Source organism: Apiospora hydei, assembly GCF_038363865.1.
Source record: "Apiospora hydei strain CBS 114990 chromosome Unknown utg000004l_segment0_segment0, whole genome shotgun sequence".
In the NCBI taxonomy this organism is placed as follows: Eukaryota; Fungi; Ascomycota; class Sordariomycetes; order Amphisphaeriales; family Apiosporaceae; genus Apiospora; species Apiospora hydei.
The window spans coordinates 4534418-4548692 of NW_027117363.1; the positions used below are offsets into that span (position 1 = coordinate 4534418).

The 14275-nt window shown below is 54.4% G+C and overlaps 5 protein-coding genes across 5 annotated transcripts; 2 read left to right on the forward strand and 3 right to left on the reverse strand.

Annotated features, from left to right (window-relative positions):
• Nucleotides 1-184: 184 nt before the first annotated feature.
• On the forward strand, nucleotides 185-3230 carry PG997_003963 (uncharacterized protein; the record flags this gene model as incomplete). The annotated part of the gene is made up of 9 exons (XM_066808278.1): nucleotides 185-242; nucleotides 320-858; nucleotides 919-1240; nucleotides 1291-1331; nucleotides 1382-1651; nucleotides 1700-1787; nucleotides 1836-2236; nucleotides 2286-2709; nucleotides 2764-3230. The coding sequence occupies 9 exons, from the start codon at nucleotides 185-187 to the stop codon at nucleotides 3228-3230; spliced, it is 2610 nt and encodes an 869-aa protein (XP_066671896.1).
• Nucleotides 3231-4908: 1678 nt separating this feature from the next.
• Nucleotides 4909-5898, reverse strand: PG997_003964 (uncharacterized protein; the record flags this gene model as incomplete). Its single annotated transcript, XM_066808279.1, has 1 exon — nucleotides 4909-5898. One exon carries the CDS (start codon nucleotides 5896-5898, stop codon nucleotides 4909-4911), a length of 990 nt encoding a protein of 329 aa, XP_066671897.1.
• Nucleotides 5899-8045: 2147 nt separating this feature from the next.
• On the forward strand, nucleotides 8046-9577 carry PG997_003965 (uncharacterized protein; the record flags this gene model as incomplete). The annotated part of the gene is made up of 2 exons (XM_066808280.1): nucleotides 8046-8189; nucleotides 8228-9577. The coding sequence occupies 2 exons, from the start codon at nucleotides 8046-8048 to the stop codon at nucleotides 9575-9577; spliced, it is 1494 nt and encodes a 497-aa protein (XP_066671898.1).
• A 207-nt stretch (nucleotides 9578-9784) lies between these two features.
• PG997_003966 (uncharacterized protein) lies at nucleotides 9785-12512 on the reverse strand (the record flags this gene model as incomplete). The annotated part of the gene is made up of 3 exons (XM_066808281.1): nucleotides 9785-10868; nucleotides 10910-12318; nucleotides 12381-12512. 3 exons carry the CDS (start codon nucleotides 12510-12512, stop codon nucleotides 9785-9787), a joined length of 2625 nt encoding a protein of 874 aa, XP_066671899.1.
• A 1264-nt stretch (nucleotides 12513-13776) lies between these two features.
• PG997_003967 (uncharacterized protein) lies at nucleotides 13777-14055 on the reverse strand (the record flags this gene model as incomplete). The annotated part of the gene is made up of 1 exon (XM_066808282.1): nucleotides 13777-14055. The coding sequence occupies one exon, from the start codon at nucleotides 14053-14055 to the stop codon at nucleotides 13777-13779; it is 279 nt and encodes a 92-aa protein (XP_066671900.1).
• Between the last annotated feature and the right edge of the window lie 220 nt (nucleotides 14056-14275).

Below are 14275 nucleotides of genomic sequence, written 5' to 3' on the forward strand. Positions count from 1 at the left end.
AGGAGGTAGGAGGTAGGTGACATACTTCGTAGAATCCATCATCAATCACCGACAACAGAATTAATGGCTGCTTCAAGTCTGTACTTCAAGACTTGGATGTGTGAATTGTGTACTGTGCGTTCATGTTGTTCCCAGTCGGCTCTCCCGCGTCTCTAAATCGGTTATCTTGATATGCAACCCCATCATGTCGTCTCCAACACCATCAAGACTGTCGTCAGCGACGTCATTGCGCTCTCTGGCTGGTAAACGACACATATCTAATTCCTCGGCCCGGACTTCTACTTCAACACCGCATCCTTCAGTTAGGACTGGCCGGCAGACCCCGCTACCCAATCCGCCACTCACTCGCGGTCCGGCAGTCGGTCTGGCCGTTCCGTAACCAGCTCATCCCGTCCATCCGGACACCGCCGCAATGCGAGCATTGCATCTGGCCGAAGATCTACTGCAGCATCCTCAGTCTGGGGCTCCGACGGCCATCAGGTTATCTGTGCCATCAGTGAAGCACGCGGCGTGTCTCCATCGGTTGGTCTGGCCTTCATTAATGCCACAACAAATGAAGCGGTGCTCTGCCAGATATGCGACTCTCAGTTCTATGTCAAGACTGTCCACAAGATACAGATTTACGGGCCTTCGGTTATTCTGATGGTGAACACTGCGTTTCCGCCACATCCCAAATCCCACCTGCTGTCTATACTAGAGGATGCTCTTTGTGGGACGCCGATAGAGGCCGTTGATCGCAAGTATTGGTCCGAGGCGTCAGGACTCGAGTTCATTCAGACGCTCTCATTTCGGGAAGACCTCGATGCCATTAAAGTCGCAATCCAGGGCAACTACTATGCAACCTGCTCCTTTGCAGCAGTATGTGTCTGGTGCAAACTTCGGTGTTGCGACGCATCAAAGCTAACCATGTGACCATAGGCTGTCAAATATATGACACTTGTCTGTCACTTGACGATCATGTCTCATTCCTTGCGCTTGAGCTACCAGCCATCCGAAGATACTATGATGATTGATATCTCCACTATCCAATCCCTGGAGCTCATCCAAAACATACAAAATGCCATGTCGAAGGACTGTCTCTACGGCTTACTGAACGAGACCGTGACGCCAATGGGATCCCGAATGCTGCGCAGTAGCATCCTACAGCCATCTACACAAGTGGATGGCACACTGACACCTCGTTATGATGCCCTGGACGAGTTGGCCGTAAAGGAAGATATGTTCTTTGAGATACGGAAGGGTAAGGAGTCTTATCAGATCATCGCATGTGCCACTGCTGACCAACTAAAGCGTTGAGGGGGTTCATCGACGCTGAAAAGCTCTTGACAAAGGTAATTAGTAGCCGTATAGTGTGTGGGAATACCAAACTCACCCTCGCTAGCTTGTGATCGTACCGGAAGGAGCATCAGTCTATGCTTCGGAGCAGGCTATCAACCACGTCTTGATGATCAAGGTCTTCGTGTTAGCCATATCATCACTACATGAGGCGTTGCGTGAAGCCGAATCGGAATTGCTCTGTCTAATCCGAAATATTTGCCGGCCAGAACTTATTCAGCCTGTTATCGAGATGATCAAGGAGACCATCAACGAGGACGTGACCTTGATGAAACTTCCCATCGACATGTGGCATCAGAGAACGTATGCGGTCAAGGTGAGTCTAGTCAATGAATATGTCCGACCTTCGCTGATGGCACACTAGTCTGGTGTGAACGGATTGCTTGACGTGGCCCGTCAAACATACAAAGAGGGTACAGACGATGTGCATCAACATGTGGATGATATTAATAGTAAGAATTTACCCTCGCTGATGACAAGCCTTCTGACTTGGCGAATAGAAGAGTTTGAAATCTCCCTTGATATTAAGTTTGACCAAGATCGGAAATACTGGCTACGAGTGCGGGAGTGCGACCTGGAAAATCGAGTCTTGCCAGACATCCTCATTAACCGAGTTCGAAAGGGAGGCTACTTCGAATGTCAGACTCTGAGCCTCGTCCAACTCAATACCCGGATTACAGATTCTCACAATGAAGCCGTCATGCTTAGCGACCGCGTTGTACATGAACTACTCGATTCAATTCGTGGACACATCCCTAACCTATTTCGCGTATGCGAAAGTATTGCCCTCCTGGACATGATATCCAGCTTCGGACAGTCAGTTACCGTCAGAGATTACATTAGACCAGAAATCGGGAGTGTGTTGGCACTCAAGGCAGCTAGACATCCGATATACGAGAAAGTAAGTCGGCGCGTGCAGTCAAACCTCACCGGGAACTGACGAAAATCAGTCGATGCAGCCAGGGTTTACTCCAAATGATGTCTTTGCCAACGAACAACACCGGTTCCAGATTATCACTGGCTGTAACATGAGCGGTAAAAGCACATACATTCGAACGGTGGCTCTGTTGCAAGTCATGGCACAGATCGGCTGTTTCGTCCCGGCAGAGTATGCGTCCTTCCCAATAATCGACCAGCTCTTTGTCAGAATGTCTACCGATGACAGTATTGAAGCCAACATGTCGACTTTCTCCATAGAGATGAGAGAAATGGCATTCATACTCAGGAATATCACCAAGCAGAGCCTGGCTGTGATCGATGAGCTTGGACGTGGGACTAGTACGAGAGATGGCCTTGCAATTGCCATTGCAATATCAGAAGCCTTACTTCAAAGCGAAGCTTTTGTGTGGTTTGCGACACATTTTGAAGAGCTGAGTATGATTTCAGCCTCACAACTTGTTTATAGCGATATTCTAATTGCTTTTCTAGCTGCGGTCCTTGGAAGTCGTCCGGGTGTGCTCAATTTGCATCTCGAAACTGAGGTTTCGCGAGGTAACAATCAAGAAAAGCCAAAGACGACAATGCTATACAAAGTCAGCTCTGGTCCAGCCCAGGAAGAGCATTATGGGATCAACATGGCCCGAATGATCGGGTTCCCCGGGCAGTTCATCGAGGTTGCAGGAGAGGTGTCGAGCACCCTCAAGAGGCAGATAGAAGAGAAGAAGAGAACATCACAATCAAGACAGCTGTCCGCGAAGCGTAACCTCATTCTGAACCTAAACGAAAGTTTGCTTCAGCTGAGAGGTTCTGATATGGATGATGCTGCTCTTGGTAGCTATTTGAAGCAGCTGCAAGGCGAGTTCGTCCTACGCATGGACGAGATCGCGCAAAACGGTCGAGGATCATACGACGATGGCGCTGAGAGTGTTGCCGAGGAAGTGGATGCACTGGAGTAAGACGGAGATTGTCATCATGTGCTTGTCACTCCAGATGATACAACTTGTATAGCTTGACAGGTTCCGCTGGATTAAGTTAACTGATTTCAAGATGTCGGGGAAACTCCCGAATGCCGAGGGCATCTAATATAGTCACCACGATGCTGCGTGGGTAGGTATAACACGACCTATTTCCATAGCGTGACGTCTCGCATTCCCTATAATGTTCTTTTCTACCGCTTCCGGTACCGAGTCATTCGTACCAACAGGCTCGCCATGCGTAAAGTGTGTGAACAAGGTGCTGTGAGAAGTCAGCAGATCGATACTACGGTGGATGCAACTATGACCAACCTATGTGGCATGCGGGCAGCAATGATACCACAGAGTAGGTCGCATCTGATTCAGCCCCCGTTTGCCGTCTTTTGCTCCTGAAATGCAATGCTTGTGGGAGTATGGGATGGAAGATTGAGCTCCGGCAATGGCAGCGGTACCGGCAAGGATACAACGAGCGACGCCGCCGATACCAAAAGCATGAAGATGGCGCTTTTCATTGTCGCTATTGCGAGGACGCAGTATAGAGAGTTCCCGTGCTGTGGAGAGTGTTTTGAATTGTATTACTGCCGTGTTGAGTATGAATACTACGCAACGTAGAGGTAGGCGGGATATTCGTCGCAGCGCTTGCTTAGGCTAGTGTGGCATCGAATTAACCGATGAAAGAATGATAGTATTTGATGGAATAGGACCAGGAGTCTTATGGCGCCTCATCAAGATCTGGGCCGAGGATAGGTGAATGGTTTATATATATTCTCTGATAAGGCATGATTGTGTGCTCTTTGCTACGCATAAAATCTACTGATATAGCATGATCCATGAATGGTACGAAACAGATCCCCATGGCCACAATGCATACCGAAAGCATATTTGTACAAAGGTTCCTGTTCAAACTGAACGTATAGCATAATGATGAGCCAATAGCAACATTCATATGCCGAATTCGTCCTCATTTGGCCGATTTAACCGACTTGGTTGTGATCTTGGGTGGCCATCGTTTTAACTGAACAATTCCCTCACTGAAAAAGAGTCACGGGCGCTTATGAACCAAGAGGTACGGACATTGACAATGACAATGACCATGACCTAGACGGGTGGCGCCATCTTTCGTTTGGCACTGCATTCGTCGGTCAATACCTCCAGCGTCGTGGAGCGACCCAAGCTTTTCTCTTGAGACCACCATTGGGGTTGCTGAGGCCAAACTTACAGCGCGGCCAGTGCGATGAGTCGGTACAGACTCCAATGCGCGCAACCAATGAGATGATCGTGCCGCGTCTCTTCGCATGTGATCTGGAATGCGATTGGGCGACACCCCCCCAGCCTTGATGAAACACACTTAACGCGCTTCACCTGACAGCTTGGCTTCCTCCTTTCTGGCCCGGAGCTGGAGGTCTGGCGTCGAAAGATCCAACATGGTTCGTGGAAAGGACTCGAACCGCATGCCGAGACTTGTGGCGGCATACCAACATCGCTCCCCAGGTAATTATGCACCCTGCTAAGGTCAGAATTCAGGATGCAATCTAGTCGCAGTGCACCCCGAATTTCCTGGGGCTTAGCATCGGACGGCTGTCTCCCCAACGAGGCCCCAATATGAGGGGAGCTGCTTGATTGGCCTAAAGTCCCCCTCGAAGATAAGGATGCTCGGGGCCTAGACAGGTTCGACCACGGCTTCGGTAGTGGTAGTGACCGTCACCTGGACAGCCGCGTTGATATCACTCCACGAGATGCGCTCCTTGACCCAGCCGACGTCGATCTGGCCGCAGCAGACGACGAAAAGCTTCGGCTGGCCGTTCACCTGCACTACTTCGACGGCAGTGGGGGAGACCAGGTCGGACATGACCACGGTGGCCTTCGCCTTGGCGCTGGCGGGGTCGACATCCAGTTTCCACAGGAAGCCGTCCATGTAGTTAGCGAGGTAGAAGGTCCTCTTCCCGTTGGTCATGGCCCAGCCGTCGCAGTCGACCACGTCGTTGGCGGCTATTTTGACGGGGCCCAGGGTGCGCAACCGTTCCGGTGATTCGTGCTCGAACGGCACCTTGCATATGGTGCCGGCGCTGGTGTTTGTGAAGACGATGAAGCCGTCGGCGACGCGCATGCGGTTCAGGCCGAAGAAGTCGCCGGCGGACTTGATCTTCATCGAGTCGTCCGAGATCAAGACGGAGCTCTCACCGGTCTCGATGTCCAGCTGCCAGATGCAGTGCTTGCCGGAGTCGGCGAGGAGCAGGACGCGGTCCGTCGCCGCCGTGAGGCTGAGGATGCTTCCGGCGCCGGGGATGGTGGCGACCTTGACGGGCTCCGGGGCAGGCGCGTCGGGGCCGGACTTGAGGGCGATGCGCCAGACAACGAAGTTGGAGAAGTGGGACTTGGCCATGTTGATGGTGGCAGACAGGACGGCGTACTCGTCGTGGCAGCCCTTGAGGGGGCAGAGGTTCATGATGCCGTTGGAGCCGGGAAAGGTGCAGAGCAGCTCGGGGGCGGCGTCCGAGTCCTCGGCCTGGAAGGAGTAGACCTCGGGCTGATCCAGACGGGCCGTCAGCACGCGTCCGTTGGGCCGCACGGCAAGCCCCTCGATCCATGCGTCGGAGGGCATTTGCGTGACGAGCACGACCGGCAGCGAGCCGTTGTCGATGACAGCCATGTTGGAATATAAGCGGTGGCGTTCTTTTTGGGGCGAGGTGTAGACTGGAACCGGCTTCGCACTCGTGCTTCGGCTGGTGCTAAGTTTGTTTGTCAGGCTTGAAGAGAAGATGGAGGTGAAGGTTTTATGGAAGCTGCTGGACAAAGTATAAAAGCCGGAAGCGAGAGAGGACTCGGAGGAGAGGCGGCATAGTAGCGGTAGTCGTCGCTGTAGCACTGCTTGGGCTGCTGGGACTTCTGGGTAGTACTAGACTAGTAGTCAGCTAGTACGACCTAGCAGCTAGCAGCTCGACTACTTAATTTAGAGGGAGGGGAAGGGGGTGAAGACCAAGTCTGAAGACTAAGTCTGAAGAGCCATGAATGATGGAGGTCCGAGGTCGTGGCTCCCGAGCTGGCGGAAGCTAATTAAACTCTATTGTGTAGTGGCTAGAGAGCGGTACTTGCATGATCAAAACGTTAGTATCGCACTGCTTGAATTGTGCCGGTTGCCCAGGTCTCCAACATTGAACCACTGGACTCGACGGGCTGAACTAGCTGGACGGGTGCAGCTCGACCTCGATCGACCTGGACCTGGACCTGGACCACGACCACGACCACGACCACGACCTCGATCTGGAATGGATGCGTGACACGAGACTGTACAATAGGCCAACCACCACCGTCCGTGGGAGTGTAGGTAGGTACCTGCTTGGTGTGACTTGTGACTTGTGACTTGGAAACATCAGATGCGGCAGGACATGTTGTCAATAGCTGAACGCCCCGCCGACGCCCCTTCGAAAAGCCTGTACCTACCTAGGTAACCAACCAGTACGACGTGGAAAATACAGCAGCTGTCGAAGGGCGTATCGGAAGCCATCCATGGCATCCATGGGGGCCCTTGGGAGCCCTTGGGAGCCAAGCTGGCAAGTACTTAGTGGAAGTGGGGGGGACCCCTCCTAGCTGAGCTCGCTAAAACCCCATCTTCCCTCTCGGGCTGTAAGCAGTCAGTCAGGCCGGCGGAAAGTCGGAGCCGGCACAGGATCCACGATCCGAGGAACATCCGCCTCACTTATGCCGTTGTGTCGGCTGCTGGGTGTCTACCTTGGTAGTGGGGCGGATGAATAACAGGGATGGCAAGAATTGTCTGATTGTCTGATTGTTCTTGGTGCTTGGATGGTCTCGGACGCTGGAGACGGCCTCGTGTAAGGGAGTACATACCTACCTCCTTGGACGACAAGCTGCAACGGACGGCGGGGTTGCAGACAAGATGGCATGCATGGATCAATACTTGCCTAGTCTCGGTAGTGGCCACGACGCTCACTCGCCGTGGTTATCAGCTCTTTCATCTCGGCTGCCATTTGATTGTTGACTGTTGATCCGACAGCTCAGACCAGAGACCTCGGCTCGGCTTGCCTACCTGCCTAAACTTACTTTCCCAAAGTACATAAAGTACTTCACGTACTTCACCCATTCCTTCCTACCAGCCAGTACAGTATGTACACTTGCTAACTAACAGCGCGCTAAAGTGTCGATACTGTCGATCTCACCCCAACTTGGTGGTCAGTAATGCCTTACATATCAATCCCGCTGGCCGAGGCACTAGACGCTACTTGAGCCTCCAGTTAGTTGTCCGACTAAGCCTGTCAGCCCTTCCTTGCACCCCTCCGGACCATTTGATGCACGCACCTCCTGGGATGAATGGAATCGATACCGCCAACGACGAGCCATGCTGCATGCAAGACGCCATTGCCCATCTTCGGGGGAGACCCTCAGGCCATACATAGCCCGGGGAAGGAAGGCCCAATCAGTCCTCCATCACGCAACATACAGGAATACCTCTTCAAGCACTTGGCATGCCTTCTCCCGCGGTTGGCCGGAAAGCAGCAGCAACCCCTGCCCGTCATCAACCAAAACGAAGACGGGAGCGTTGCACACCTCCCCCGGAAGAATGGCAAAACTGGCAATTTTCCGCCCAGCATCATTCGGCCGACTTGCAGAGGTAGTAGTAACCAACAATGAATAGAAGTGAACAAATCGCAGACCACTTGTGCTTTTCATGATACCCTGATCGCGTGCTTCTACCGGCATCCAAGATTTGCTCTGCTTCAGAATGCGATCCATCTCCGGGGACTGAAGCTAGCTAGGCAGCCAGGCACCCGATCTCCAGGCATGGCGCTCATTCATCACCGCTCCGCCATCCTCTCCACTTGTCTGATCATCCTCCCACTCCTCTACCTACTCTGGCGTCCCCCGACCACCTGGCCCCCGCCCTCAACCCAACAGCCGGCCGTCAGCACCAATGCCGGCGGACCCGTAAGCTTTGATGTCCGGCCGCCGCCCCTCATCACAAGCACAAGAGCGGCTTCGGTGGCTTGCGTGGCGGCCGTCTCGATCTCTCGTCGCCGCGCGCCCCTTTTGTCGCATGGCCGCTCAAGCGCCTCTGCGACGAGCAGGCGGCCGCGGCCAACGCCTTCGTCCCGGGCCTCGTCTTCCAGTGCGACAACAACAGCGGCGGGCCCGGCAATATCCGCAACTACATCCTGACCTGCATCCGCTACGCCATCGAGGCCGGCGCGTCGGGCCTCGTCATGCCGCGCATCGCAACGCGCTCGCCCACGAACCTCGCCGGCCTCCGCGCCTGGTCCCAACCCCTTGGCTACATGTTCGATGAGGCGCACTTCCGCATGGCCTTGGGCGCCGCCTGCCCCCAGATCGAGCTCTACGAGACCCTCGAAGACGTGCCGCGGCACGGCCGGCCGGCCACAGCCCAGACGGGTGGTAGCAGTAGTATGGGCGATGATGGCCTGGCGACGCGAGATGATGGCGCGGCGACGGGCGCCGGCGCAAAGCCCAAGTCGCAAAAGTCGTACGAGGAGATTCGCCCCAAGGACTTCGGGGCGCGCGGCGGGTGCGACCGGCGCGATCAGAACCGGCACGCCCACCGCTTCGGCCCTCGATTCCACAAGTGGCTGAACGAGTCGGCCGTCGAGCGCGGACTGGGGCCTGCGCGCCGCGAGAACCCGCGCGTCGTCCGGCTGGCGTGGGGCGTCGTGTGGGACTGGATTGCGCGCGCCGACGGGCCCGAGTTCCTCGCCACGTTCGGGGGCCTGCTCAAGGTGCGCGAGGACGTGATGGCGCTCGGCGAGCGGGTCGTTGAGGCGATCCGGCGCGAGGCGAAGGACGTTGCTACGAGCAAGAAGAACAAGAAGAGATTCCTCGGCATTCACCTACGAACGGAGAGCGACGCGTTGGAGAATTGGCCCTCGTACGACTTGCAGGTCGGCGGGTACTTGGCGGTGGCCGAGTCGCTGGGGTATCGCGAGACCGTGGCCTACCTCGCCACGGGCAACCAGACCGAGGCTTCCAAATTCGCCGCCGCCGCCGCCTCGCGGCTCCAGATGGCGGTGCGGACCAAGGCGTCCCTGCTGCAGGGCAAGGACCTCGAAGCGCTGAAGAGACTGAGCTGGGACCAGCAAGCCCTCGTGGACTTCGTCGTCCTCCTCGAGTCCGACTACTTTGTCGGCGTCAGCCCGAGCAGCTTCAGCATCAACGTCGCGCTGAAGCGCCACCTCCGGACCGACGACGTGCACACAAGGGCCTGGAGAGTCGGCGGATCGGGCGACGGCCTCAGCTGGCTGACCGGTAACTATGAGAAGTATTGGGACGATTGGCTGTTCATGTTCGACGGAATGTGGCCTTGAATGGCAGGAGCCTCCCGCGTCTGGTCAAACGAACGGCCCAGATCGGCGACTCACTCCTATGTGCATAGTAACGACGAAGATTTAGCGACGTATAGTCATGTATCAATTCGTTCTTCGTGTGCAATCTAACAGTGCATGGTATCAATCTACCGCCCGCAACATGAGGATATCTAAAACACCAGGAGCAAAACATTAAAAAGGAAAGCATTACACGTTGTCGCCGCCGTTGTCGCGCCAGACATGGGTATCTCCGAAGCTGAAGGAACTCGACCCGCTGTTAATCCCGCTATTTCTCCCATTCGCCTCACTCGGTGGCGTCCTCCTGCCCACATCGTCCACCCCTTCTTCCACATCGATAAGATCGTCCATGAACGCAACGGCCGATTCGTCCGGCGACAACGGCGGTGGTGGGTCCTGATAGACCCATGGCTGCTCGAGGGGAGCCGTCATGCTGGGGTTGACGAACCGCAAGCCCTTCTCCCTATCCTCATCGATTGTGCTCATCCGTCGGGCGAGCCCGGTAGGCATTGAAGCTTGTCGGGCATCATGATCGGGGCTACTCTGTGTTCCTGGATCGGAGTCGCGTTTCAAGCTACGGAGAGCCACGAACACTGTCAAGGGCTTGAACCGCCGGTTGAAGTAAACGCTGTACCATATGGTTAAAATCAGCAGCGGGGCCACCAGCCCAGCCTGGATGAAGGCCTTCCGAAGTGATAAGGTACCCAGCATGACAACCTGGAAAAACAGCATGCCTATAATGATGCGTGACGAGATGATACGCCAAGCGCCACCGGTGGCATGTTGAGGCTGGTCCATAGCATATAGGAGTTGGTACTTGTAGGCGTAGTAACCCAGTGTGAAATAACAGACACCCACCAGCAGCACGAGGTATGACCGCGGCATAATGCTGTAGACCACACACAAAATGAAAACCAGCAGCGCAGTGGGCAGGTAGAAGCCATAGTTGAACAAGGTCGGCTGGACCAGTTCGGCAAAGTCGCGTGGTGTCTTGGCACCCATCCGATAAATAGGATAGAGGGTGACACTGCCGAACTGTAGGAGCCTAAAGGGCATCAGACCGAAACTCTGCAGCATAATGAAGCTGATGTAAAAGTCGATCATGCTAGCGATAGAGGTGGCCAGATTTCTGGCAATGGTCCCTGCATCCTGGCCGACGGCATTCCGAAGGAGGACCAGAAAGTAGAGGCCGATCCAGTAATAGTGAAGACCAGGAACACGTTGAAGAAGGTGAAGAAGAAGTTCTTCGAAACCACTGAGAGCTCCACGTCGCCTTGTGAAATCGTACCCTGCAGATTACTGAGATAGTCGTACAAGTATGGCACAGCTATGTTGAGCAAGGACACCACCGTTACAGGCAAGGCGGTTCGGACAAGGGCCTTGATGAGTTCGTGGTTGTTGAGTACTTCAGCGAGCCCCGGCAATACTTTCTCGATGGTGCAGATGCTGACAAGACTGGCCAGGAAAATGACTGGAATCACCCAAACCAAGGTGAGCAGAGTGATGAAAATGGTAATGAGCCACGACTGGGTTCGCCTCTTCACGCGTGACGCGTACGTATTGCGCCAGACTACATCCGACGGGCTGGGAGCTGGCTTCGAAAGGAGCTCGCCCGGACGCGGGTCGACCAGTGCTTGTATAGCCATCTGGCTAGCCGCGATAGAGTCCATCGTAACAAAGGCGGTGGCCTGAGGCTCGTACTCCTTCTTCCTGGCGGCCACAATCTTGGCATCCAGGCGGCGAAGCTTTTCCTCGAAGTAGTCGATTGCATCTGTCTGGCGGCTTCGCATCTTAAAGAAGCCGAACCGGATCCGAGTGGTCGGCCGTGGTCTTTCGCTCATTAGATTGCGAAGGCTCTCGTTGGCCAGCAACCGGCTTCCCTCCCGGACAGTTTCCTGGTCCACATCAGCATCGTCGTTGGTAGCTTCACCATTGACAGCGTCGCCATTGCCTTGTCCTGGTGTCCTGAGGCGAGGCTCCACGGCTGTTGGCTTCTTGGACAGATAAACCGACCAGGCCTCCTCTAGCTTACGCAAGGCGGCCTTGCGGTCGGCCATCAAACCGTCAATCTCGGCCCAGTTGCGACACAACGTCACCGACTTGACATGGCCGATCTCGAGGCCTTCGACAAAGTCTTTGATCTTCTCTTCTGTGCGAAGATCCTTGGGGATGCCAGTTAGGCGGAAAGTGCGGTCTGTTATAGTCCTCTGGGTGCCGAGGTATTCCTGCCTGACCTTGATGATTTTAAACGTCTCCGAGTTGAGGTAGTATACGACCAGAAAGGAGAAGAACCAGGTAAAGGCGAGATAGGCCCACAGATAGTTGGACTCGGTCTGTGACCCAAAATCACCGTTATCCCCATCGTCTACCGCGGTGAAGGGATCGTAGCCGTTATTGTTGAAGTTGTAAGAAAATGGAGTTTTGTTAGAGTCGTCGCTGCCGTCACCAGGGGCCGGGGCGATGGCGCCAAAAGTGATATTGATAGGCCAGAGTACGACGGCGGCGAAGAAGAACATGACCGAGAACAGGCGCATCGACATTTTGAAGAAGGAGAGGAAGACGTAAGCGTCAAGGCCAGCCGAGGCCAGCACCTGCTCGTCGGTGACACGGTACAAAGCCGGAACCCATCCGAAGAAGGTGTCGGGGAGGGCGGGAAGAGCGATTTTCGGATCGTTGTGTCGCTTTCGAGCGGCGTATAAGGAAGGCCATCGCGGCCGAAAGAACTGTTTGGTTGTGAAAGGTCAGACAGAGATCCGGGCATAGCATACTAGAGGACAGGACATACACAGAAGGCGAGGAATGCCGCGACGCCCAGGGATAAGGAGATGATGAGCTGGACTTGAATGTCCTTGTTCCCCGGGACTACAGCTTCATTGTCGTTGCATGTAGTCTTGTTGGACTTTGCCCAGGCATCCATGATCGGAGCAAATCAAGGAGCCGGTGTCCGATGGTGATGCGAAGTTCGAGCGGCAGGATGTCGGGTGGTTTCTGAGGCTTGTTCTCCTCCTCGTGGCCCTGGGCTTTGGATGCGATGCAGAAGTTTAGGGGACGGGGGTTGTTGATGGAGATCTATGATTCGAATGTTTTGACCGACGGATGATGGCTTGGCGTGTCGAGTGACGTAGCATTCGCCAAAACGCCCTTCTGCAGCGGCATGAACATTGCAAATTCATGCAGCCACAGGCACCAATCCACTAAAACAGTCCTCTAAAACAGTCCACTACTACTGCTACAGTGCTACGTACTAGTAAGCAAGCATGAACCCATACCCTTGCTGATTGATGGTTGTCTTTTTTTCTTCCTCACTTCCAATGCTACCTACATCCATCTTACATGTATGCAGTGTGTACCTGAAGTATTGACTATAGGCACCTACCGACAAAAGAAAAGGCATTGCATAAGTATGTATGTACATAATACAATTACAGTCATGTGGTATTTACATTGATCAATATTGATCTTTAGCTACTTGGTAGAGAGCCCCACCACCACTACAGTTCCAGGGGTCAATCCCACATGCATGCTGAATGAACAGAAGCAAGCAGCGCATGCACGTACATCAAATTGTACATAAAACTTAGACCTCCCGCCTCAGCGGTGTATACGTTCGTTCCTTCAGAATATGATACATGGAGACTGGACTCGGACTGCTCGTGGAACAACACGCACAATGGAACTCGGATACAACATATACGGACATGCATGTGGACATGCATGTAGACATTGTATTGACGGCTGCTAAAAAATGCACCCCATGGCAAATTCTCGTCATGAATGATGACAGGCAGAATTTCCATCCAGGGAACCCCAGTATATACCTATATATGCAAAAGTGCCGTGCAAAAGAGAGAGTCGGTCGTCGTCCGGAGTCCAGCAAAACTACCAGCATAAGTCATCGGTAATCTAAAATTGTAGTAGTAAGCAAAATGAACCAATCATGGCTTCGAGACGATATCATTGGAAGTTCACAGACTCGATCAAGAGTGGGAAGCGTAAATGTGAGACTCATAAAATACGTCCAGTGGCCTGGAGGAAAAAGGACCATTTACTGGCCGGGAAGAAAGCCAGACGTAATCACTGCAAGGCCACCTACCTGGAGAAGAAGAAGAAGAAGAAGAAGAAGAAGGACAAATCGTCTCTCACTGCGAGACTCGGCGGCATCAAGAGCGCCTTGGCCTCGGTTAGACAGAGCGTCCGCCGTCAAGGCTGCCGACAGGGACGGGCCTCGCGCCCAGCCCGGCGGTCTTATGGCCGTACGTATCACGGATGTGTGTGGCGGCGGCGAAAGGGAACTCGACGAGGCGGCCGTCGATGATCCAGGAGTGTCGAACGGAGTGGCCCTCTCCCTTGGAGATGTAAACACCCGGGCTGATGGTTCGCTTGGTACGGTGTGCCGTGACGGGGGACACGGAGGGGGCGAAGGAGGTGAGTAGGCCTCGCTGGCCGGGCTCATGGCGCATAGGCTGCGAGGGCACTTCCAGGAGCCAGAGAACGAGGACGAGGACGAGGACGAGGATGCCGACGAGATCGAGCTGGAGTTGCTGGGTCTCCGGGTGGGACGGTAAGCCTGGCGGTCCAGATACGGCAGAGTCGGAGTTGGGGTGAACGGGTCGTCGCCACGCCTGCCTGCGCTAGGAATGGTGGAGACTGAAGGTGAGGGCATGCAAGTGTCGGAGAGAG